Genomic DNA, 26,325 nt, shown 5'->3' on the forward strand with positions numbered 1-26,325 from the left:
AAGCTGCTCTGGAAGAGGAGGGGTGTGGAGGGGCTTGGATATACATCACTTTAAAATACTCCGGGAAACCTGCCCACTGGACGTAAGATCCAGCAAGCGGGTTTCCTGGAGTATTTAAAGGTTAGTAAGAGACACTGCCGCTGCCATCTTAATTGATGATGTGGTCAAGAGAGTTAGCGAAAAATAATTAGGCGAAACATGTTGGCGAAAGCAGCCCTATCCAGACACCACAAAGCTATGTACTTGCTTTAAAAGCCAAATTAAGTTGTTAATATAGATTTTTTAAAACAGTTTCACACCTCAAAAGGAAGGTAAAGATCCAGTGACGAGATGACACGTAAAGCTTTGGGCCATTGAGGATCTGGGTTGTTCAGTTACACTGCATGAGGTATTGAATGCGATATTGCCATACATTGTACATTCACATTGAGACTGTATGGATTGTAGTATACCTCAGTATAACAAACATATGTACAGCTGATTGGCACATGCAACATATATGCTTACATGCCAAATTCTGCCTAAGTATTATTCTGTAATTACACACATATGTAACATAGGCTAGATGAACACTCATAGAATAATACTGAGTGCCAATTTTGGCACACAAATTGGGTGCCAGGTCTCACGCCTACTGAAAACAATTTGGACGCACATTCCTGGTATTCTATAACACTGCATGCAAAATTTTGGAATGCTCCTGACCCACCCATGCATCTCCCATGGCCACACCCCCTTCTGGGTTGAACATAAGATTTGGGTCCACAGTGTTATAGAATAGCACATATCAAAATGTGCACCCAATTCCAAATTGGCGCTAATTTGCTCTGTGGCCAGTGTAATTGAGCGCACATCTTCGATTGGAACCTAAATTTGGGCCTGAGGGATAGTGTGTATTTTGCAGGAGGGTGCGCACACGGATGCAATCTGGGCGGGACTCGTGTGTAACCTATAGCGGTGTTTCTCAACTCGGTTCTGGAATACCCTCCTGTCAATCAGATTTTCAGGATATCCACAATGAATATGCATGAAAGAAATTTGCATATATTGGAGGCAATGTATGCAAACCAAATGTATGCAGATTCAATGTGGATATCCTGAAAATCTGACTGGCAAGAGGGTACTCCAGGACTCAGTTGAGAAACATTGACCTATAGAATACTATGTTATGCATGTATTTCCAGCATTTAGGGGTGAGCAACTTATACCATGTATATGTTTTCATAAATATCAAAGCCCATAATGTTCAAAGTCCATAGTGCAGTCCATCATTTTAAACTATGGAAAAATAATAAACCATCTAGATAGCCAGAGCTTGCTGGCTCTGCCCCAGAAGTGCAAAATAATGACATACTTAATGGAGGGCTAACCCAGGTTGTGACCCCAAATATGGGTTTTATGACATCCATTTGGAGTGCAAAGCCACAGTTTGGGAAGCTCCGATTTAATTTTTTGGAAGGCTTGCGAAAAAGATTGGGTGTGTTGGACTTTGGATTTTCTAGATGAGCATACAGTATAACTTTCAGTATGAAACTAGCACCAGCACTCTCTAATCTTTTCCATGGCTCTATTTCAGCTCCAGATATGTTCAAGGTTCATTAAAGTGCTGGAGATCTTTCTAGGCACTACTGTCTTCCACTAGTGTCTGTTTAAATAACATGACCATTTATTTTTCCCCACAAAACGGGACCGGATCCTCCCCCGGATCCTGAAACCCACCCACTCCCTGAACAACCCCCCCCCGGAACCCATTAAATATGTGCAAAATATAGACAGAAGATATAAATTTTCAGAACTGACACATTTTGATCACTAAATTGAAAATAAAATAATTTTTTCTATCTTTGTTGTCTGGTGATTTCATGAGTCTCTGGTTACACTTCCTTCTGACTGTGCATCCTTTCTTTCTTTCTCTCTCCCTGCCCCTCCTTCTTTCTGTCTTTCGCTCTCCTGCTCCCCCATCTTTCTTTCTTTCTTCCCCCCCCTGTCTTCCATTCTCTCTCCTGGCCCATCCTCCCCCAAGCCGCCTATTTGTCCAAGCCACCACTGCAGTAACATCATCTTCGTGCAGTGACTGCATAAGCTTCCCCCCCCCGACGTTATTTCGGAGAGGAAGTTCCAGGCCAGCCAGGCAGCGATTGGCTGGCCCGGAACTTCCTCTCCGACATCAGAATTGACACAGGAGGGGGGAGTGAAGAAGGCTTGTGTAGTCACTGCACGAAGATGATGTTACAGTGGTAATGGCTTGGACAAATAGGCAGCAGCGGTCCATTTTTAGCTCACCTGTCCTGCTCCTTCTGAAAACGGGACATTGCAGCGTCCCGAAGCTGTGTGTGGGAACGGGACAGGCGAGCTAAAAACAGGACGGACCTATTCAAAATGGGACATATGGTCACCTTATGTTTAAAGTGCCCCACTTGAATCACTGAACAAATGTTGACGCTGCTAGAATGAATGGGAAAGTGTGGAATATGAAAATGTGTGACAAGGCAGTGGCTGCTGCCAGAAGGATGCTGGGCTGTATAAAGAGAGGCGTAGTCAGTAAAAGGAAGAAGGTGTTGATGCCCCTGTACAGGTCATTGGTGAGGCCCCACTTGGAGTATTGTGTTCAGTTTTGGAGACCGTATCTGGCGAAAGACGTAAGAAGACTTGAGGCGGTCCAGAGGAGGGCGACGAAAATGATAGGAGGCTTGCGCCAGAAGACGTATGAGGAGAGACTGGAAGCCCTGAATATGTATACCCTAGAGGAAAGGAGAGACAGGGGAGATATGATTCAGACGTTCAAATACTTAAAGGGTATTAACGTAGAACAAAATCTTTTCCAGAGAAAGGAAAATGGTAAAACCAGAGGACATAATTTGAGGTTGAGGGGTGGTAGATTCAGGGGCAATGTTAGGAAATTCTACTTTACGGAGAGGGTGGTGGATGCCTGGAATGCGCTCCCGAGAGAGGTGGTGGAGAGTAAAACTGTGACTGAGTTCAAAGAAGCGTGGGATGAACACAGAAGATTTAGAATCAGAAAATAATAGTAAATATTGAACTAGGCCAGTTACTGGGCAGACTTGCACGGTCTATGTCTGTATATGGCCATTTGGTGGAGGATGGGCAGGGGAGGGCTTCAATGGCTGGGAGGGTGTAGATGGGCTGGAGTAAGTCTTAACAGAGATTTCGGCAGTTGGAACCCAAGCACAGTACAGGGTAAAGCTTTGGATTCTTGCCCAGAAATAGCTAAGAAGAAAAAATTAAAAAATTTAAATTGAATCAGGTTGGGCAGACTGGATGGACCATTCGGATCTTTATCTGCCGTCATCTACTGTTTTATGTTACTATGTTAGCAGTCCTCGTGGAAATGCAGAAAATTAGGCAGACGGGTCTGTCTGGCAGGTTTCAATGCAATAACTGAATTAAGCCAGTACTACTATACTATTAATTATTTCTATAGCACTACCAGGCAAGAGATAGTCCCTGATTGAAAGAACTTACAATCTAATTATGACAGTAGCTAGGTCTGTCTTGCAAGCTACAGGTATAGTAATAACCATCAGTGTTAAGAGAAACATAATTGCTCTTGAGACCAGATCTATCGGGCAGGTGACACATTAGGTGGGTACAGCAGGATGTGGTGGAGGGAAACTGACTGGAAAGACCACAGAGACTGAATGTTCCAGCAAGAGTCACACTAGAAGGTCTGGTAGCTACTGAGATTACAGTATAAGAAAGCTTTGTGGTTAGATAGGAAAGGGAGGGTTGCTGGGGGTTGGGAGGGTGCACTAAATAAGGGCATTTTGACAGAGTGTCTGTTCAAGAGGGTGGAGAAAAACTAGATAATGAGAAATTTCTGACATGTTGGATATATCCTTGCAATCTGGGTCAGAATATCTGGGAAGACTGGAAAGCCACCATGTTCTCTCAGAGTTGAAACACCCTAGGTCAGGAGTGTCAAAGTCCCTTCTCGAGGGCCGCAATCCAGTCAGGTTTTCAGGATTTCCCCAATGAATATGCATGAGATCTATTTGCTTGCACTGCTTTCATTGTATGCTAATAATAGATCTCATGCATATTCATTGGGGAAATCTTGAACACCCGACTGGATTGCGGCCCTCGAGGAGGGATTTGACACCCCTGCCCTAGGTGAAACTTCAGATGGGCACCTCCCCACCACAGGGCGGCTGATGGCCCTTCCACCAGATCAAGCATTTCTCTTTCCCTCAGCATCTCTCCTTCCGTATCTCTCTGCTATGGTGTCCAGCATCTCTCCAAAGCATCCAGCATCTGTATCCTTCCCTCTTCAGCTAACCCTCCTGTTTTTGATCCCCAGCCTCTGGGATCTGACTTTCCTGCATGCTCCTTTTAGCCTCCTTGTTCCTAGGAGCTGACCGTCCTGCTTTTGCCCCCTGCCCCTGGGATTTGACTCCCCTGCATGTTCCTTTTAGCCTCTCTGTCCCCAGGAGCTGACACTCCTGCTTTTGCCTCCCTGGCTCTGCCTCTGAGATTTGACCCCCCCCCACATGTTCCTTTTAGCCTCCTTGTTCCTAGGAGCTGACCCTCCTGCTTTTGCCCCCTGCCCCTGGGATTTGACTCCCCTGCATGTTCCTTTTAGCCTCTCTGTCCCCAGGAGCTGACACTCCTGCTTTTGCCTCCCTGGCTCTGCCTCTGAGATTTGACACCCCCCCCACATGTTCCTTTTATCCTCCCTGTTCCTAGGAGCTGACCCTCCTACTTTTACCTCCCTGCCCTTGGGATCATCTGACTTCCCTGCATGTTCCTTTCAGCCTCTCTGTTCCCTGCTTTTGACCTCCCTCCTCCTGGGATCTGACTCCCCAACACGCTCTTTTCTGTGTCTCCCTGCCCCCAGGAGTTGACCCTCCTGAGTTTCACTCTGTTTTCAATGGAGCTGACCCTCTTGTTTCCTTCCCCCTGCCCTTAGGAGCTGACTCTCATGTGCTCCTTTCAATTTATCCTCCCCGCCTCCGGGAGCTGACCCCTCTTGCTCCTGCCCCCTACAGCTGACCCGAACGCCCTTACGGGAAAAGCCAGGGCTTTCGAGGAAGAGGGCTCCGCCCACGCCGGATGCGATTGGTCGTCGGTCCGCCTCCCGCCTTCCTCCTCATTGGAGGAGCGAGGCGTAGGCTCCTGGCTATTATCTGCTGGCGGGCGCTTGTGGCGCCGAGCGAGTTGTGTTGTGTTGTGGTGCGCGTGCGCCGCCGGGGTCCCCCCCCCCCACTCCTTTTCTCTCGAGGGGAAGTACGCGCTCAGGCTCGCGCGGCCCTGCCTCCACGTCGTGTCTCGGAAGCTCAGGTGTGCGGCGCGAGCTCTGGGCGCGCGAGGCGCGCGGTCCGTTTGGCTCGCGGAGAGAGGGCGAAGCAGGTGCAGCATGCGCTCGTGACGTCCCCGAAGACTGGAGCCGTCCTCGCGGCAGCGCTGCTAACATGCAGGTATGCCGTGCTCCGAGCGACCTTCCCTTTCCCGCCCTCGGTCTGGGTATCTGTACAGCGCTATGTACCGCTGCAAGCCCCATAGATAAGCAATAGTAAATAGCAGTGGGAGACTTAGTTTCACATTCTGGTGGGCAAGTGTGTGTAACACACATAAATATGAAAGAATGCATGTGGAATGTTCGGATTTTAGTAACGCATTTAATAAAGTATGGAGCCCATTGACTGAATTAGTTAACATACAAAAATGGTAATGCATCTTTTCTTTTTTAGATTTCCTTGCACATCCAGGGTGGGGGGAAGGGAGGGAGAGATTTTTATTTGAAGATTAAAAATTATTTAATTATAATGTTGTAAAATTTGGTATATAAATAATTGGGAGAAGGGTGGGGGAAAATGATTGTTTTCTTTAATATTTGTGTGAGAATGGTGCATTTTATGTAATCTTTTTATGTTATATTACTCGTAATGTGCTGTCAAAGATTGAAAATTAATAAAGATTTATATATATAAAAAAAGACCCATATCTGCAAAGGTGGAGAGCCCTAATCCTCTGCCAAAAATTGCCTTCTATACTTTCTTGGAAAAAAGAGGCAGTTAAGGAGGGGAGGGGGGTTTGATAGAGATCTGCACAGTCCTGGTAAAAGTGAATGAATGGTTTATTCTTTTTAAAATGTACAAAGACTAAGGGGACACTCATTGAAATTACCTAGGAGGAAATAATTGGTTTTCATTAAATGAATAGTTTAAGCCAGAGAATGTGGTAACAGAAGTTAGCGTAACTGGGTTTAAAAAAAGGTTTGGACGAGTTCCTGGAGGGAAAGTCCCTAGCATGCTATTGAGACCAACATGGGGGAAGCCACTGCTTGCTCTGGGATTGGTAGCAAAGAATCTTGTCACCTTTTGGGATTCTGCCAGGTACTTGTGACCTGCATTGGCTACTTGTTGGAAGCAGGATATTGGGCTAGAATCAGGGGTAGGCAATTCCAGTCCTCGAGAGCCAATTTTTCAGGATAGCCAGAATGAATATGCATGAGACAGACTTGCATCTCAAGGAGGCAGTGCATGCATATTCATTGTGGCTATCCTGAAAACCTGACCTGGCTGCGGCTCTCAAGGACCGGAATTGCCTACCCCTGGGCTAGATGGACCATCGGTCTGTCCCGTATGGTGCTGTGCTTATTAAAATACACGTTGGGCTGTCGGAACTAGCAGCGCTTCAAATTCACATCCTTTCCTGTGGCTGTTCTGCTAACTTTCCTGCATCAGCGCTAATATTTACTAAAGCCAGGGATTATGGTGTTGACATGTTCCATCCTTTTAAATGTTGCACATTTTTGAGGCTTGTAAGGTCCTCTCACGGAGCATTCTTGTACCCTTATCAAAAGAAATTGCATGACCTGGTGATGTACCCAACTGAAGACTACCTCTAGTCCAGGAAGCAGGTAAAAGCCTGGCTCTTCTCCTTCGTATTTAATATGTGCAGCAACTGACGTTTCACTTAACTTTGCACCTGGACTAGCTTGCAAAATGTCTTGTAACTTAGATCAGTTCCTTATCTTATTCAACTGCACATATAATTTGCCTTCAGTTTTGATTGATTGTCATGACGTTGAAGCCGACTTCTGGCGACCAAATAAGTTGACTTTCCTGAATATCCCGCCTTCTGTTTGTGTACAAAGCTTTTTAATGGGGCATTCAAAGTTCTGATTGTACCATTAGAACACCTTATTATTGGTCTTGCCTGTCCTATTTTTCTTTCAACCTTTTGTAACAATTGCATTTTTCTCTGCACTCTTGCCATCACATATGACCAAAATAGGATAGTTTCAATCTAGCCTTGGGTGTGTAAATTGAAGGTACATATCTATGTATTATATCCAGTGACTTTTACTATCTAGCGTGTCCTGTCTATATTTCTCAAGTGCATTTGTCCCCTTGGTTACATAATAAGGTGTTTATTACTTTGTATGAACAATGCTGGCATCATGTAGGTTTTAATGCATGCCTATTAAGGCGCTTATTATTTACCGTTTCTTGTTTATTGTGCAGACGTTGTGAGTATCATATCTGTTAAATGAACGTTCTTCCATGCTATTTCATGTTCTACTGACACATATGTTTGTTATATGATTATTTTATAGTGCAGTTAAATGTTTATATCTATATATATATAAAATCGGAGGTATGTATGTGTGTGTGTGTGTATGTGCCGCGATCACGCAAAAACGGCTTGACCGATTTGAACGAAACTTGGTATGCAGATCCCTCACTACCTGGGGTGATATGTTCTGGGGGTCTCGCGGCCACACGTGGGCGGAGCTACAAACAGAAAATCAGATTTCTCCCATTCATGTCAATGGAAAAAATGTAAAAAGCTGCCATTCTCACAGTAATTCCAACTACCTGGGGTGATATGTTCTGGGGGTGTCGCGGCCCACCTGCACACATGGGCGGAGCTACAAACACAACATCAGATTTCACCCATTCATATCAATGGAACAAATGTAAAAAGCTGCCATTCTCTCAGTAATTCAAAAACGGCTTGACCGATTTGAACGAAACTTGGTATGCAGATCCCTCACTACCTGGGGTGATATGTTCTGGGGGTCTCGCGGCCCACCTGCACACGTGGGCGGAGCTACAAACAGAAAATCAGATTTCACCCATTCATGTCAATGGAAAAAATGTAAAAAGCTGCCATTCTCACAGTAAATCTAAAACGGCTTGACCGATTTGAACGAAACTTGGTATGCAGATCCCTCACTAACTGGGGTGATATGTTCTGGGGGTCTCTTCACCCAAGAATTTATATGTTCTTGCTCCTGGAGGTGAAACTAAAAATGTTGTTTATAATCAAGTTTTGTGTTAGTTGTATTGTATTCATTTTGTCAAATATTTCACATTATAATTTGAATATTGTAGTTTTTATAAAGCTGTAAAAAAATAATTTCATTCACCACTATAAAGTATCTTTATTTGAATCCATTTACAGTGTTATTGCTATAATTAAATACCCGTGCAACGCCGGGGCATCAGCTAGTTTTGTATATATATTTGGGGAGAGTGTGGTGCAGTGGCTAAAGTTACAGCTTCAGCGCCCTGAGGTTGTGGGTTCAAACCCACACTGCTCCTTTTGACTCTGGGCAAATCGCCTAATCCCTCCTTGCCCCAGGTAAATTAGATAAGAGAGTGAGCCCACCAGGACAGACAGGGAAAAATGCTTGAGTATCTGAATAAATTCATGTAAACTGTTCTGAGCTCCTCTGTGAGAACGGTATAAACTGAATAAATAAATAAATGTAAGTCCTCTAAGGATCCAATTTGCCTGTCTCCAGATTTACCATCTTGATTGTATTTTATGCTTAAATTGGCTATATTGCTATTTATATGCTGTTTAAAATTGCTTTTATGTGGGGCTGTACCTGCTTTATACTGCTTTGGGTGATTGTCTTTATAAAGGCAATTAATAATAATAATAATAATTTTATTTTTATATACCACCTAATCAAAAAATGGTTCTAGGCGGTTTACAACAAATAAGCACAAGTCATACAGTGGAGAGTAATTTTAAAAGGAAAAAAACAATTCAAAACAAAATACAATAAATAAGAATTGGTTCTACAGTAGAAAATACGATTTAAAAGAAAAATGCAATTTAAAAGAACGGTTCTAAGCAGATTACAACAAATAAGAACCGACCATGCAGTAAATGATAAAATATGGTTAGGAAGGTAGCTTTATTATTCTTGTACTCGTAAGGCGCTATCTGGGACACAGAGGCTCGGTATTGCAGCTTTGCGTTACACAGTCTGGGCCAGATTCTTGAAATGGCATCATTTGCAGTGGCTGCTTAAAAAGAGCAGTGCCAGTTGTGCGTCAATGACACGACGGTACTGTTTCGAGAATCGCAGCCAAGGCAAAGATAGGTGTAGGCCAGGGGTTTTAAAGGCCTACATTTCCAGTGCCTGTCTGATGTGAATCGTGACCGTGAAGGTGCGTGCCTAAGGTCACTTCTGGCATTAACCACGCCTTCTGTGACTTTAGGCATCGCAGTAGTCAGAAGAACGGTACCATTGCGGGAGGTGCCTCCATTTTTAAAAATAATTGATTTTAAATGACATCGTCAATTACTGCGCTGATTAAAATCAATTAAGCCAATTATGCTAGGTGGTAGGACAAGGCCTACTGTCGCCTAACTTAGTGCGCCGTTTATAGAATCCAAGCCTCTGGGCCTAATTCTGTATATAGCATCAAAAAAAATTGGTGCTGACTAGAATGGCGCTTAGCGCATTTCTACAAAGTGCACTTACCTTCCATAGAATTGCGCTACTTGCCAGTGGCCTGGGAGGAACCCGAGGTGCCTTAGCCAATCAGTGCCTTAGGCCCCTCCCTAGGCATCAGATTATGGGGCCGCTATCACGCAGCGGCAGCCGGGGGAGCAGGAGGACTTTCCTCCTGTTCTTGAAGATTGGCCTAGGAGCAGGAGTGTCCGAGCACCCCTCCTGCTCCCAACTATTTTAAAGGTACGGGGAAGGAGCCGGGGGGTGGGAGGCCTATGTAGCAGGAGGGACTGAGCACCCCTCCTGCTCCCAACTTTTTGGTGCTGGGAGGGGGGGCGAGGGCCGTGCCGGTCGTGGGGAGGGAGGGTGAGTGCTGTGCTGCAGCATTGGCATTATAAAGTTTTTTGTTTTTTTTTAATTTTTATTTAAAGTGATTATGGCAGGAGGGAATTGGCATCCCTCCTGCTTAGGGGGCGCGTTTTCTTCGGGGAGGGCCGCGTTTGTGTGTGTGTGGGGGAGTACATTTTTTTTGACAGGCCTGCCTGTCTGTTATTAATTTTTTTTTTTTTTTATAGGGCAGATATTTTGTGTGTGTAACACATGCAAAATATCTGTGCCATGCGAAAAAAATTAATAAAAAAGACAAGCAGGCCTGTCAAAAAAACCTGCAGACCTGTCGGTAACTAAGTTACCGACAGGTCTGCAGCAGTCAGGTTTGCCAATAGTAAAACCCCAATTCGAAACAGTCAAGCAATTGTTAGTGAATCGGTCGCTTGGCTATTTTGCATGGGGTTTTGCTCATTTGCATGGGAGGGTCGGGATCAGATCGCTACAGGCGTTAGTGGATGGGGTTGGAGGGAAATTTGGTCGCAAAGGGCTCGCAAACCGATCAATACACGATTGGTTTGCTTAGTGAATCTAGCCCATATTGTCATGCTGTCCATTAAGTTGTGCATGTAACTTTTAATTAGTGCCAATTAGGCTTATTAAACAATTGAGTTATGCATACTGATTAGCATGCATAACATAAGGCACCATATATAGAATTCAGGGGTCTGTCCTCTTCCTTTGTGAAGGCCATACTGAAAATGTAGCAGGATGGTAGAGTAATGGCATGGCAGATCAGACTATATGACTTGGAAGGAGTCCTGCCATGTTATTCTTAAGCTATTTGTGTGAAGATGTTACCTAGTAAATAGGCCTTTGATTAAAAAAAAAAAAAGTGCTGCATGGGCATCTCATAGTTTGTGGAACTTTTAACATACTATTTAGATTTTGCTGCTGGATTCCAAAGCTTGCTAACCCTATCTTTTTCATGTTCCTTATCTGACTTTCACATTCAGAGGAAGGCTACTAAAATGGTGTGTGGTCTTCGTGATAAGGCGTATGGGGATAGACTTAAAGATCTCAATCTGTATACTTTGGAGGAAAGGCGGGAGAGGGGAAATACGATAGAGACGTTTAAATACCTACGTGGCGTAAATGCGCATGAGTCGAGTCTCTTTCATTTGAAAGGAAACTCTGGAATGAGAGGGCATAGGATGAAGTTAAGAGGTGAGAGGCTCAGGAGTAATCCAAGCAAATACTTTTTTACAGAAAGGTTGGTAGATGCCTGGAACAGTCTCCCAGAAGAGGTGGTGGAGACCGAGACTGTGTCTGAATTCAAGAGGGCCTGGGACAGGCACATGGGATCTCTCGGAGAGCGAAAGAGATAATGGTTTCTGCGGATGGGCAGACTAGATGGGCCATTTGGCCTTTATCTGCCGTCATGTTTCTATGCATGTGATTCTGTCCTATTAATCCAAGACCTCTGAATTTCTAGAGATTTATGAAGCATGTGTGATAAGAGTAAGGTTTCCAGAAAGTTTAATGCATTATGCTTTATTCAGCAGCTTTAGAGTGAGAAAAGATGTCTTGCAGCTGCTGATCAGCACTTTCTCAGTTACTTCCAGGACACTAAACATATCGCTGTTCACCTCTTTTGCTTTGAAGATGTGCGATAGAAACGGAGGTCGACGTCTCAGGCAGTGGCTGATTGAACAGATAGACAGTGGTTTGTATCCGGGCCTGGTCTGGGAAAACGATGACAAAGGCATGTTCCGGATCCCCTGGAAGCATGCAGGCAAACAGGACTACAACCAAGAGGTGGATGCGTCGATTTTCAAGGTACTCACAGACCCCTGTAGTTTTATGGTTTCTATTTACACCTTTGGTGGGTGTCTTTAACACGGGCAAGTCTGACTTGTATCTATCCCAATGCCTTTATCCTACACATCTTCCCCCCAAATTCTAAAAATGGCGCTCAAAATCGGGCAATAAGTACAACCAATAATTGAGCGCTAATGATTATTGCTGGTAATTGGCAACAATTAGAATTTATATGCATATCTTACATGCATACTTAACCCCCCCCCTTTTTACAAAACTGTAGCGTGGTTTTTAGCGCCGGCTGCGGCGGTAACAGCTCCGCTCATAGAATTCCTATGAGCGTTGGAGCTGTTAATGCCACGGCCAGCGCTAAGAACAGCACTATGGTTTTGTAAAAAGGGGGAGGGTTTTTTTTTTTTTTTTTTTAAACCAAAGAAGTGAAAAGGGGTCATGGCCTTGTGAGGGGCATGAGTGGGTCAGGGACAGATGTGCACAGTGTTATAGAATACGAGAGATCTGTGTCTTTAATTCAGGCGCGTGAGGATTTACACTGGCTTTCGGTTGGTGTGAACCCTTTCATCCAGAATTGGGTGTGGATCCCAGCGTGGAGAGCTGTTCTGTAAACGGTGCCCAACTCGGAGCACTGTTTATAGAAAGAGTGCTCGGCGCTTGTGTGGGGTGTCAGTTACTTTTTTTTTTTTTGTGGTTAATGTTTTTTATTGAAATTTTAAACATAGTAAAGACATACAACTTATAAAAATCCACTTTTACAATGAATTATCATCTCCAATAATAATAACAATAAATACTTATAACCATGAATCAAATTCAATTCCGACCCTCCCCCCCCTATTTATCAAATATGTATATTAAAATCTGGATCTTGGTCTCTTCATAATTCTAATTCTAAATCTTCAATAAGTTTAATTGCGCCAATTACTTTCTTTATTCCCTTGTCTGAGTTTCACTTGCCTCCTCCACTGCCAATTAATGTTTCATTTGTATTGTGCCGACATCATGAATTCCTGTAGTTCCTATGTTTGAATATGTGTCTTTATAACACTGCATCATATTAGGCAAATTAAACCTAGTAATAGCAGTACAGTATCTCCAAGTTTATCCCATTGATTAGGAAGAGAATGCTGCAGATGGGCAGACTGGATGGGCCATTTGGCATGTATCTGCCGTTATGTTCCTCTAACCATAAAGCTCTATGACCTCACAATGCAGATGTAAAGAGCCTTAGCCAATAGGGAGAGGAGGAGCTAATGGATGCTCTGGATGAACCATTTGGCCTTTATCGGCTATTATGGTTCTAACATAGTAACATAGTAGATGACGGCAGATAAAGACCCGAATGGTCCATCCAGTCTGCCCAACCTGATTTTTTTTTTTTTCTTCTTAGCTATTTCTGGGCAAGAATCCAAAGCTTTACCCGGTACTGTGCTTGGGTTCCAACTGCCGAAATCTCTGTTAAGACTTACTCCAGCCCATCTACACCCTCCTAGCCATTGAAGCCCTCCCCAGCCCATCCTCCACCAAATGGCCATACACAGACCGTGCAAGTCTGCCCAGTACTGGCCTTAGTTCAATATTTAATATTATTTTCTGATTCTAAATCCTCTGTGTTCATCCCACGCTTCTTTGAACTAAGTCACTGTTTTCCTCTCCACCACCTCTCTCGGGAGCGCATTCCAGGCATCCACCACCCTCTCCGTAAAGTAGAATTTCCTAACATTGCTCCTGAATTTACCACCCCTCAACCTCAAATTATGTCCTCTGGTTTTACCATTTTCCTTTCTCTGGAAAAGATTTTGTTCTACGTTAATACCCTTCAAGTATTTGAACGTCTGAATCATATCTCCCCTGTCTCTCCTTTCCTCTATGGCAGGGGTGCGCACACTTTTTTGACTCACGAGCTATTTTAAAATGACCAAGTCAAAATGATCTACCAACAATAAAATTAAAAAAAAAAACACAACGCACACTGTACGCATAGAATTGTTAATTATCATTCCTATTCCGGGGTTTTTTTCAAAGAGGTCAAAGCAGATGACTCTATGCACTGTCACCTCAGTAGCAACCAAACAGAAATAGACAAATACCCACCCCCTCCCTTTTTACTAAACCACAATAGCAGTTTTTAGTGCAGGGAGCTATGCTGAATGCCCAGCGCTGCTCTTGACGCTCATAGGCTCCCTGCGCTACAAACCACTATTGCGGTTTAGTAAAAGGGGACCATATTGTAAAATATAGACAGCGGATATAAATTCAGACACATTTTGATCACTAAATTTAAAATAAAATCATTTTTCCTACCTTGTCTGGTGAATTCATGAGTCTCTGATTGCATTTTCATCTTCTGACTGTGCATCCAATCTTTCTTTCAGCCTGTATGCTTCCTCTCCTCCAAACCTCATTCCCTCCCCAAACTTTTTCTTCCTCTCTCCCTGCCCTTTCTTTCTTTCTTCATGCCCCCTTTCATTTTTTCCTGTTTCTCTTCTTTCCTTCTGTCTCCCTGCCTGCGCCCCTTTCTCCCTGCCCTTCCCCAAGCCACTGCCGCTGCCATCGGGGAACAGGACCCAAACCGCCACCAATGGATAACAGGCCCCAAAGCCGCCGCCGCCCCATGGTCTCCTTGCTTCGGGCCGTCAATTCTGCCGTCGGAGAGGAAGTTCCGCCCAGCCAGGTAGTGATTGGCTGGCCCGAACTTCCTCTCCGATGGCAGAATTGACGTCGGGGAGAGGAAGACTGATCGGCCCGAAAGATCGCCAAGGCAAAGTGAGTCCTGGGTGATCGACTCACTTTGCCTTGGCGAGCTACCCGTCGATCGCGATCGACCTATTGGGTATACATATTCAGGGCTTCCAGTCTCTCCTCATACGTCTTCTGTGTTCCTATAACCATAAAGCTCTATGACCTCACAATACAGGTGTATAGGGCCTTAGCTTATAGGAAGAGGAGATGCAAAAGATAGGAGCCTTAGCCAACAGGGAGAGGAGGAGATAGTGGATGCTGTTGATGGGCCATTTGGCCTTTATCTACCATCACGTTTCTATGTTTCTATAATCATAAAGCTCTATGACCTCACATTGCAGGTGTAAAGGGCCTTAGCCAATAGGGAAAGGAGGATATAATGGATGCTCTGGATGAGCCATTTGGCCTTTATCGGCTATCATATTTCTGTGTTCCTATAACCATAAAGCTCTATGACCTCACAATGCAGGATATAGGGCCTTAGCCTATAGGAACAGGAGATGCAAAAGATAGGAGCCTTAGCCAATAGGGAGAGCAGGAGATAGTGGATGCTGCAGGTGGGCAGACTTGATGGACCATTTTGCCTTTATCTGCCATCATGTTTCTGTGTTTCAATGATTGCATTTATGTTTGTTATTTTACTATAATTCTATTAACAAAATTGTATGTTTGTCAAGCTGTACCTGTTGTACACTGCCTTGTGTGAACCTCTTCATAAAGGCAGTTAATAAATAAGAGACTGAAGGTGGTCATGAAAAAAACCCAGTAAGAATAATGAATATTAGCGTGGTTAAAGCTTTTGGTTTGAAATATGGATTGTGCAACTGGGGGCAGGAAATTTTTGTCAGTTTAAGACACATTTTAAAAATTAGGTTGATTGAGTTCTTAGTTTGCTGAACACTCAGGTTTGGTGTGATTTAAGTTGACAGCTGTTGATTCAGGGATTGCTTTGTTTTACATTGTGGAACCTACCTCAGTATAAAAAGTAGGACTGAAACAATGGACTTCCAACAGGACCCAGGAGAGTAGTCAAGTGACAAATGTATTAAATAAATGCTGGCTACTTTTTTGGCTCCTGTTCAGCCTTTCTTTCTCCATTGGATGTTCTTTTGTGGGGTTTTCACTTTGAACTTGGTTGGACATATCTGAGTGTAACAGGGCATGTCTTCTCCATGGAGAAGCAGGATGTGTGGGCCACAGGTAGCCGATGACATCTGTGGCTGTCTTATCCTGCTGTCCACAGAGAACCATCATTATCCCAGGACAAGCAGGCAGCATATTCCCACACATGGGTGACGTCACCGACGGAGCCCCGCAGCGGACAGCCTCGAAAGCAAACTTGCTTGAAGATCTCGATCTTTCGAGCACTGCACCGCGCATGCGCGCGTGCCTCCCCGGCCGAACTAGGGGGCGCATCTCCTGAGAGGATCCTCAGTTCGTTTAATTCCGCGGAGACAAGAAGACACATTTTTCTACATCTCTGCAGCAACTTCGCCTTCTCTTCACCGCGGCTGTTTCTTTTGTCCAGCCAATGAGCCTTGGGCCTAGGCCCAATTGCTCCTTCCGTTCGACACGGACTTTATTTTTTCTATGTCCTGGCCTCTCACCGGGTTCAAACGTTGTCGTCAGTGTAATCGTGTGATTTCGGTCACCGATCCCCACTGCCGCTGTCTACAGTGCCTGGGTCCAACTCATTCCCCAGAAGATTGTCACCGTTGTTTCACTCTCACTCTACGGGCTTTTCGACGCCGGTGCGTTCAATTTTTTCAACTTTTTGGAGACATGGAGCAACCTTCGGATTCTATTTCGACCTCGGCGGCTGCCCCGGTCTCGAAGGCTTTGACTCCGACGACATCGACGACTACGGTCTCGAAGGCTTCGACCCAAGTTCCGTCTGGAGCTTCGGTCTCGAAGGCCTCGACCTTGCCTTCTTCGGTTCCCTCGAAGACGGTGCCATCTGTGAAGTCTTCCATGGAGGGTAAGTCTCCGGGTTCTCTTTCAGGTACCGTACCCAAGAAGCCACCAGAGTCCTCTGCACGTCCATCTTCCAAGCGTACCTCCAAGATAAGGGAATATTCACCTTCGAGGTCGCCCTCTTCGGAGCGTACTGCTGCACCTACGAGGTCAGAACCTTCTGTCTCGGTGCCGATGCTGGAGGACATGTTGAAATCTATACTGACCACTCAGATTTCCTCCTTAGTGGCTCAATTGGTCCCGTCCTCGACCTTGCCTCGGATGGATCAGCCTATCACCCAACCAGAGCTTCCGGTATCTCGAGGCCGATCCAGGACACCGAAGAAAATTTCTTCGTCTGATTCTTCTCCAGACTCACCTCCTTCGAAGCACCGGTCGAAGTATTCGACACCTATTGCTTCCAAGCTTCAGAGGGAGTCTTCGGCATTGGATACCGAGACTTCTCTGCCTCATTCTTCGAAGCCGAAGCACAGATCTCGACACCATCGCGCATCGACTCGAAGTCCTTCTCGACCGAAGACTCCACCGTCGACTCCACTCATTCGGTACCACGTACACCTGGTACTTCTCCATCCAGGAGCCTTAAGAGAAAACATTCTCTTACTCCATCTCACAGTACAGCTTCTTCTGTGACTCTACGTCTAGACTCAGAACCACTCTCACCATATTCCAGAGAGGCTTCTCCCTCATACTCAGCTCTTCCTAAATCTCGCAGTGTGTCTCCTGAGGAAGCGTCTGATTCCAAATCCATTTCTTTTGCCAAATTTATTTTTGATATGGGACAAGCTCTCAAACTGGATCTTCATTCAGATTCTAAGTATACTCCTGAATATTTAGCAGATATGGAGCTTCCTCATCCACCTAAAGAGTCCCTCAGATTACCTATGACTCCTGTTCTGAAACAAACCTTTGTTCGTAACATGGAGACTCCTTATTCCATCACTGCCATTCCATCTAAATTGGAATCCCGTTATCGAACAGTTCCATGTAAAGGTTATGAAAAGTCTCAACTATCTCATCAATCCCTGGTAGTAGAATCCTCTTTAAAGAAAGCACATCCTTCTAAAATCTACGCTTCAGTTCCTCCAGGTAGAGAAGGTCGTACCATGGATAAGTTTGGTCGCCGTTTATACCAGAACTCTATGATGGCAAATAGAGTTCTTAACTACAGCTACATTTTTACATCCTACTTCAACCATTTTCTGAAGATTTTACCATCTTTTTACCGGATATTTCCACAACTCGTCTTTCAGAATTTAAACTCATCCTTAAGACTCTTTCTCAATTACGACTCTTCATGTTACAAGCCTCATATGACGCATTTGAACTCTCATCTCGAGTATCTGCCTTTGCTGTAGCCATGCGTCGTTTAGCAATGAAGGAGTTATGGAAATCAGTCGAGTTGGTGGATCCACGGATTGCTGCCAGTGGGATGCCAGTGTCCATTGAGGAATACGAAGGTGAAGTCTGGCAAAAGGAATCACATGAACTGTAGAAGCCATGTGGCCGAGCAGAACCATCATCTTTCGTGCTGGAACAGTTGAATGTTGGAAGACTTGTTGAGAAATCTGAAGAAGGGCGGCCTGACGTGGTTGTGGAAGGTATGCTCTCAGATTGATAGTGTCCAGAGTTGCTCCTATGAACTGGAGAGACTGAGAAGGAGTCAACTGAGATTTGGGAAAGTTGATGTGAAATCCCAAACTTTGTAGAAAAAGAATAGTCTGTTGGGTCGCTGCAATAACCCCTGAAAAAGAGGGAGCTTTGATGAGCCAGTCGTCTAGGTATGGAAATACTTGGAGACCCTGGTTGCGAAGAGCTGCAGCCACCACCACCACCACCACCACTTTTTCTACAAAGTTTGGGATTTCACATCAACTTTCCCAAATCTCAGTTGACTCCTTCTCAGTCTCTCCAGTTCATAGGAGCAACTCTGGACACTATCAATCTGAGAGCATACCTTCCACAACCATGTCAGGCCGCCCTTCTTCAGATTTCTCAACAAGTCTTCCAACATTCAACTGTTCCAGCACGAAAGATGATGGTTCTGCTCGGCCACATGGCTTCTACAGTTCATGTGATTCCTTTTGCCAGACTTCACCTTCGTATTCCTCAATAGACACTGGCATCCCAATGGCAGCAATCCGTGGATCCACCAACTCGACTGATTTCCATAACTCCTTCATTGCGGAAGTCTCTCCGTTGGTGGATGCTCTCTTTGAATCTTTCAAGAGGCTTGCTGTTCCACCCTCTTCCTCATCAGAAAGTCCTCACAACCGACTCGTCAACGTACGCATGGGGAGCTCATGTGGACGGTCTTCGCACTCAGGGTCTCTGGACTCAAGCAGACCGTCGGTGTCATATCAATCTGTTGGAACTCAGAGCGATATTCTATGCTCTCAAAGCTTTTCAACATCTACTTCACGACATGGTGATTCTTGTACGTACCGACAACCAGGTAGCCATGTATTATGCCAACAAACAGGGAGGGACGGGATCTCACTCCCTCTGTCAAGAAGCTCTGTGGCATTGGGCAATTCTTCACAACATCTACCTCAGAGCTGTTTATATTCAGGGTCAACACAATTATTTGGCAGACAAATTGAGTCGTCTTCTACAGCCTCACGAATGGACACTCAATTCTCCTACTCTTCGCCAAATCTTTGCCTGTTGGGGAACTCCGCAGATAGATCTGTTTGCGTCACCTCTCAACTTCAAACTGCCTCAATTTTGCTCCCGCATCTATGCCCCTCAACGTCTCGAAGCGGATGCGTTTCTACTGGACTGGAGGAATCAGTTCCTTTTTGCTTTTCCTCCGTTTCCTCTGATTCTCAAGACTCTAGTCAAACTGAAGTCAGAACATGCCACCATGATTCTGATAGCTCCTCGGTGGCCCAGACAACCTTGGTTCTCCCTTCTACTTCAACTCAGCGTCAGGGAGCCTCTTCTTCTACCAGTATTTCCCTCTCTACTCACGCAGAGTCACGGATCCTTGCTTCATCCCAATCTGCAGTCTCTACATTTAACAGCTTGGTACCTTTCTGCATAACAGACTTTTCTCAATTTTCTCCGTCTGTTCGGGATATCTTACTTGCTTCCAGGAAGCCATCAACTAGACAATGTTATGGCCAGAAGTGGACTAGATTCTCTGCTTGGTGTTCTACACGTCACTTACCACCCAGATCTTCCTCCTTGACATCCATTCTGGACTACTTACTTCATTTGTCACAATCTGGACTTCAAACTACATCTATTCGAGTCCATCTTAGTGCTATAGCTGCTTTTTATCAACCTCTGGATGGAAAACCTCTTTCTGCACATCCTATGGTTTCTCGCTTTATGAAAGGACTTCTCAATCTCCATCCACCGCTTAAACCACCTCCAGTGGTTTGGGATCTCAATGTTGTTTTAGCTCAACTTATGAAACCTCCTTATGAACCGCTTGACAAAGCCCACCTCAAGTATCTCACTTGGAAAGCTGTGTTTTTGATTGCCCTCACTTCTGCTTGAAGAGTCAGTGAGCTACAAGCTTTGGTTGCAGATCCACCCTTCACAGTTTTTCACCATGACAAGGTGGTCCTCCGTACTCATCCTAAATTCTTACCTAAAATTGTTTCAGAATTTCACATCAATCAGTCTATTGTTCTACCTGTGTTTTTTCCAAACCCTCATTCTCATCCTGGAGAAGCCGCTCTTCATACCTTGGACTGTAAACGTGCTTTGGCTTTCTACCTCCAACGCACTCAACTTCACAGAGTATCTCCTCAACTTTTCATCTCATTTGATCCAAACAAGTTGGGACGTCCTATATCGAAACGCACAATCTCCAACTGGATGGCTGCTTGTATTTCTTTCTGCTACACTCAGGCTGGTCTTCCTCTGCAAGGTCGAGTGACGGGCCACAAAGTTAGAGCTATGGCGGCATCTGTAGCTTTCCTCCGATCAACTCCTATTGAGGAAATCTGCAAGGCTGCCACTTGGTCCTCGGTTCATACTTTCACCTCTCATTATTGTCTGGATACCTTATCCAGGAGGGATGGCCACTTTAGCCAATCTGTTTTGCAAAATATTTTTTCGTAAATTGCCAACTTTCCTCCATCCCTTTTTACTTAGCTTGGAGGTCACCCATGTGTGGGAATATGCTGCCTGCTTGTCCTGGGATAAAGCACAGTTACTTACCGTAACAGTTGTTATCCAGGGACAGCAGGCAGATATTCCCACAACCCTCCCTCCTCCCCTGGTTGGCTTCTTGGCTAGGTGTCTGAACTGAGGATCCTCTCAGGAGATGCGCCCCCTAGTTCGGGCGGGAAGGCACGCGCGCATGCGCGGTGCAGCGCTCGAAAGATCGAGATCTTCAAGCAAGTTTGCTTTCGAGGCTGTACGCTGCGGGGCTCCGTCGGTGACGTCACCCATGTGTGGGAATATCTGCCTGCTGTCCCTGGATAACAACTGTTACGGTAAGTAACTGTGCTTTATAGGTAAGTAACCTCACTTTTTGCCTTTCCTGGAACAGCACAAACAAAGTTTCCCCCATGTCTCTCAATAACAGGTTATGGACTTTTCCTCCAGGAACTTGTCCAAACCTTTTTAAAAACTAGCTACATTAACCACCCTTACCACAACCTCTGGCAATGCGTTCCAGAGCTTAACTATCCCCCTGACTGAAAAATATTTCCTCATATTGGTTTTAAAAGTATTTTCCGCCCAATGTGTTGCAGCGGCCAAAAAAGCAAACAAGATGTTAGGAATTATTATAAAAAGGGATGGTTAACAAGGCTAAGAATGTTATAATACCTCTGTATCATTCCATGGTGTGACCCCCACCTGGAGTATTGCATTCAGTTCTGATCTCCTTATTTCATGAAAGATAGAGTGGCACTAGAAAAGGTTCAAAGAAGAGCGAACAGGATGATAAAAGGGATGGAGCTCCTCTCGTATGAGGAAAGACTAAAAAGATTAGGGAAAAGAGACAGCTGAGGGGAGACATAATTGAAGTCTTCAAAATCCTGAGTGGAGTAGAACGGGTATAGCAATGACAAAGCCTAGGGGACACTAAATGAAGTTACATGGAAATACTTTTAAAACCAATAGGAGGAAATATTTTTACATTCTGGAACGCATTGCCAGAGGTTGTGGTAAGAGCAGATAGCGTAGCTGGTTTTAAGAAAGGTTTGGACAAGTTCCTGGAGGAAAAGTCCATAGTCCGTTATTGAGAAAGACATGGGGGAAGCTATTGCTTGCCCTCTATCGGTAGCATGGAATATTGCTACTCCTTGAGTTTTGGCCAGGTACTAGGGACCTGGATTGGCCACTGTGAGGATGGACTACTGGGTTAGATGGACCATTGGTCTAACCCAGTATGCTCTTATGCTCTTATGTGTGCCAGGTATAGGACAATCAAGGCATTGTGACATTACTGATGAGGTTGGCTCTAAGGTACTGTGGAATGAAGCATTATGACATCACAATCTCAGCTCTGGAATGTTGCTCTCATTGGGATTCCGGAATCTTGCTATTCTTTGAGATGCTGGAATGTTGCTACTCCTTGGGTTTTGGCCAGGTACTAGGGACCTGGATTGGCCACCATGAGAATGGGCTATTGAGCTTGATAGACCTTTGGTCTGACCCATTAAGGCTATTCTTGCGTTATGTTTTTGTAACTTCGAGTGTCCCCTATTCTTTGACCCCTCCCTACAGTTTTTTTTGCAGTTTTTCTCAGCAACTTCTTTGAATTTCAACAAGAAATTGTATTTATTTATTTAGTAATCGTACATAACTAGTATTACTGTTTAAACTACATTTAATTATTTTAAACTGTATGGACTTTACTGACATTTTAAAGTTACTATAATTTCATTTAACCCTTTATTTGGCATTGCTGCTCAGAAACAACATGTGTCTTCTGTGACTCTTATGGGAGATCTGCATCTCCCTTACCTTGGCACTGTTGCTTTCTTTTAACATCAAGTTACATATAAAGCAGCCGTTTCACCATCTGCCAATTAAAGAGTTAAGCAATACAAATGACAACGCTGACAAATTTTCTTCCGTGTGGAGCTTTCAGTTTTTCAGTCGATATCAGCTGCAGTCGCCTTTGCCCCAAAACCTTGTACATGCAGTGTCTGGACTCTTTTTTTTTTTTTTTTTTTGTCTGCTACTGACACCTTGTCTATCATTGCGGTTCTAATCCAAAAGTCTACGCCACTATAACATCATTAACAGTAAGTTGGTATCCTGCTTTATCCCAGGACAAGCAGGCATGATATTCTCACATGTGGGTGACGTCATCTACGGAGCCCCAGCGCGGACAGCTTTTCAAGCAAACTTGCTAGAAGTTTCAAGTTTGCACACTGCACCACGCATGTGCTAGCCTTCTTGCCACTAGAGGGCGCATCCCCACCTCGTGGTCCTCAGTTCTTTTTCATCCGCGGAGCCAGAAGCCCTGTGGAGAATTTGTGCTAATTGTGCCTTCTGTCGCCGCGGCTGTGTAGGGTTTTTTCGCACGGTCGCTGCGTCTTTTCGTCTTTTTTTGCTTTATTTCTTTCTTTTTCAAAAAAAAACAAAAAAAAAAAAACATCTTTCGTTTCCGTTACTACCGGGGGCTCCCGGTAGCCGTGGCCGAGGAACCTCGCTTGTTCCCGGCTCTCTTGTGGGCCCATGTCCCGGCCCGTAACGGGCTTTAAAAAGTGCGGGCGCTGTGAAAGACTCCTTTCGATTACCGACCCGCACGGGTGCTGTTTGCGGTGTTTGGGGCCCCAACACCCGACGGCATCCTGCGATAAGTGTGCCACTTTTCAGAAGCGGGCACTTAAACGCCGCAAGGCCCGCATGGCGGAACTTTTCTCTGTAGAGTCCCCTCCGGGGAAGGCCTCGAGTTCGGCCTCGGCTTCGGCCCCGGCCTTGACCTCGGCCTCGACATCGGCCTCGACCTCAGCTTCGGGACCGTCGGCTTCGCCTCGGGCCTCGGTGCCTTCGAAGCAGCTGGCCTCTTCCAAGGCCTCGGGTAAGTCTCCGCTTCCCTCCTCAGCTCCATCCAAGAAGCCATCCTCGGGCTCGTCGGCGGGTGGGTCCGCCTCAGTGAAGCCCAAGTTGCCAGCGTCCGCTGCCCCGAGGGAATACTCGAGACCGAGGTCGCCCTCTGAGGAGCAGCGGCAGGTCTTGCCGCAGGGGATGTCAATCCCCGTGTTCCAGGAATTGCTCCGGGCGTTAATCGCCTCGGAGCTCACCGGGGCCATTGACCAGCTGCACCAGGCTTCGGCCTCCGCAGCTTCGGCCTCGGAGGCTTCGGCCCCGATGGCCCCGCAGTTGACGACCTCGGTCTCGGGTACCGGGGCCTCGGCTCCCGAGGCGCCCACGGCCTCGACCTCGGTAGTTCCCTCGGACCCGGCTTCGCGGGACCCGCCGGAGCGTAGTGTGCGCCCGAAGGACAAGGGGCGCCGAGTACGAAGACTTTCGTCTTCGTCCTCGGGGTCCTCGAGGGGTTCATCTCCCTCGGGCAGGTCTCGAGCGAGGCGCAGGCCAAGGAAGGCTAAGCGGTCTCGGACCTCGCCTCGGCGGCGTGGTCGCTCGTCACCGGCCGGGGGCGGTGCCTTGCAGGTACGGGACTTGCGTGTCGATAACCCCATTTTGTTCCGGTCTCCGGCCAGGGAGAGCTCTCGGGCTTCCTCGCCCGGGCCGAAGGGTCGGGCCTCGGTGCCTCGGACCCCGGGGGGATCCCCGAGGGGTTCCTCCAGGCGCACCCGGTCTCCGACTCCGTCGAGGTCGCAGGACTGTGCCTCGTTGGGGTCGGGGTCGGGTAGGGAGCCCAGATACTCCAACCAGGCCTCTCCCTTTGGCTCTGCCGGGAAGTCTCGGTCTCCCTCTCCTCCTGCTAAACCCTCATCCTTTACGAGGTTTGTGCAGGATATGGCTGCGGCTTTGGGTGTTGACTTGTCTGAAGGGTCCACTTACACCAAGGAGTTTTTGGAGGAGCAGGATCTTCCTGCCCCCCCCAGGGAGTCGCCGCGCCTTCCAATTAACAAGGTCCTCTGTCAGACCTTCCTGAGGAATCTTGAGGCTCCATTGACGGTTGCTGTGGTCCCCGCCAAAATGGAGTCTAAGTATCGCACCCTTCCCATCAAGGGGTTTGAGAAGGGGCAACTTTCCCATACTTCGCTCCTGGTGGAATCGGCGGTCAAGAAATCTCAGCCTTCCCGGGTCTCGGCGACGGTCCCGCCTAGTAGGGAGGGCCGGACCCTTGACAAATTTGGGCGCCGTCTCTATGCGAACTCTCTGATGGCTACCAGGGTCCTGAACTATGCCTTCTCGTACTCTTCCTTCCTCCGTACGATGGTGAAGGACCTCCCCTCCTTTCGTGAGGTGATGCCTGAGTCGCATAGGGACCGGTTCGCCACCTTTAGTTCCAACCTGACCCAGCTGCGCCTATATTTGTTCCACGCGGTTTATGATGCATTTGAACTCGCCTCGAGGGTGTCCGCCTGTGCAGTGGCCATGCGCCGGCTGGCGTGGCTGCGTACCCTCGAGATGGAGTCAAATTTGCAGGAACGCCTGGCTAATTTGCCTTGCGTTGGGGTGGAATTGTTTGATGACACTTTGGATGCGGCGACGGAGCGACTTTTCAAACAGGAACGCTCCCTGGCCTCTCTGGTAAAGCCAAAGCCTAAGGCTCCTGCCCAGCGTCCCTTCAGACAGCCTCCGAGGAGATACCCTCAGAAGTCCACACCGGCCTTCTCCAGACCGCCCCCTCGAAGACAGCCCCAGCAGAGTAGAGGCGGCCCCTCTAAACCTGCCGCGCAGGGGGCCGCCAAGGTCGCGCCGTCCTTTTGACGGGATAGGCGGTTGGGGGCGGGCCCTCACCGCAATATCGAGCCACCCCCTCCCCATCGGGGGTCGGCTGACGGCCTTTGCCGGGGCCTGGTCGGTGATCACGTCGGACGCCTGGGTGCTCGGGATAATCTCAGACGGCTATTCGCTGAACTTCTCCTGTCCGCCTCCGGACTTGCCCCCCGGGGCTTGCCCTCCCAATCGGAACCAGCTGGCCCTTCTTCTGGAGGAAGCCAGGGCCTTGTTGAACCTCAGGGCGGTCGAGGTGGTACCTCGAGATCAGAGGGGCCTGGGGTTTTACTCCCGTTACTTTTTGGTCCCAAAAAAGACCGGGGACTTGCGCCCCATTTTGGACCTCCGGAAGCTCAACAAGTTCCTGGTCCGGGAGAAGTTCCGTATGTTATCGCTCCCGGTTCTCTATCCTCTTTTGGAGGAGGGGGATTGGATGTGCTCCCTGGACTTGAAGGAAGCTTACACCCATGTTCCGGTGCATCCCGCTTGCCGCAGGTTCTTGCGTTTTCAGGTCGGGGATTTGCACCTGCAGTATCGGGTTCTTCCCTTCGGGCTGGCATCCTCCCCTCGGGTATTCACCAAGTGTATGGTGGTGGTGGCGGCGGCCCTGCGCTCGCGGGGTCTACAGGTCTTTCCCTATCTGGACGATTGGCTGATCAAAGCCCCGTCCAGGGAGGGGGTTATCTTAGCGACCCGACAGACTATCAGTCTTTTACAGGACCTGGGGTTCGAAGTGAACTTCCCCAAGTCTCAATTGCGTCCGGCGCAGTCTCTCCAGTTCATTGGAGCCGTGCTGGACACGGTTCGCCTTCGCGCTTTTCTCCCCCCGCCCCGGCGGGAGACTCTGCTTCGGTGGAGTCGTCATTGTCGAGGGCAATCGCAGGTGTCGGCCCAGC

At 46.8% G+C, this 26,325-nt stretch overlaps 1 protein-coding gene across 1 annotated transcript in view; it reads left to right on the forward strand.

Moving 5' to 3' along the window:
• The first annotated feature begins 5,166 nt into the window (after positions 1 to 5,166).
• Positions 5,167 to 26,325, forward strand: part of IRF8 (interferon regulatory factor 8) — a 71,468-nt gene continuing 50,309 nt past the window's right edge. The window contains exons 1-2 of the mRNA XM_033942994.1: positions 5,167 to 5,435; positions 11,711 to 11,884. Of these exons, the coding sequence (XP_033798885.1) occupies positions 5,430 to 5,435; positions 11,711 to 11,884 (180 nt within the window). The 5' untranslated portion in view covers positions 5,167 to 5,429. The remainder of the gene's footprint in view (positions 5,436 to 11,710; positions 11,885 to 26,325) is intronic.

The sequence above is a fragment of the Geotrypetes seraphini genome, chromosome 4 (genome assembly GCF_902459505.1).
Source record: "Geotrypetes seraphini chromosome 4, aGeoSer1.1, whole genome shotgun sequence".
Classification (NCBI taxonomy): Eukaryota; Metazoa; Chordata; class Amphibia; order Gymnophiona; family Dermophiidae; genus Geotrypetes; species Geotrypetes seraphini.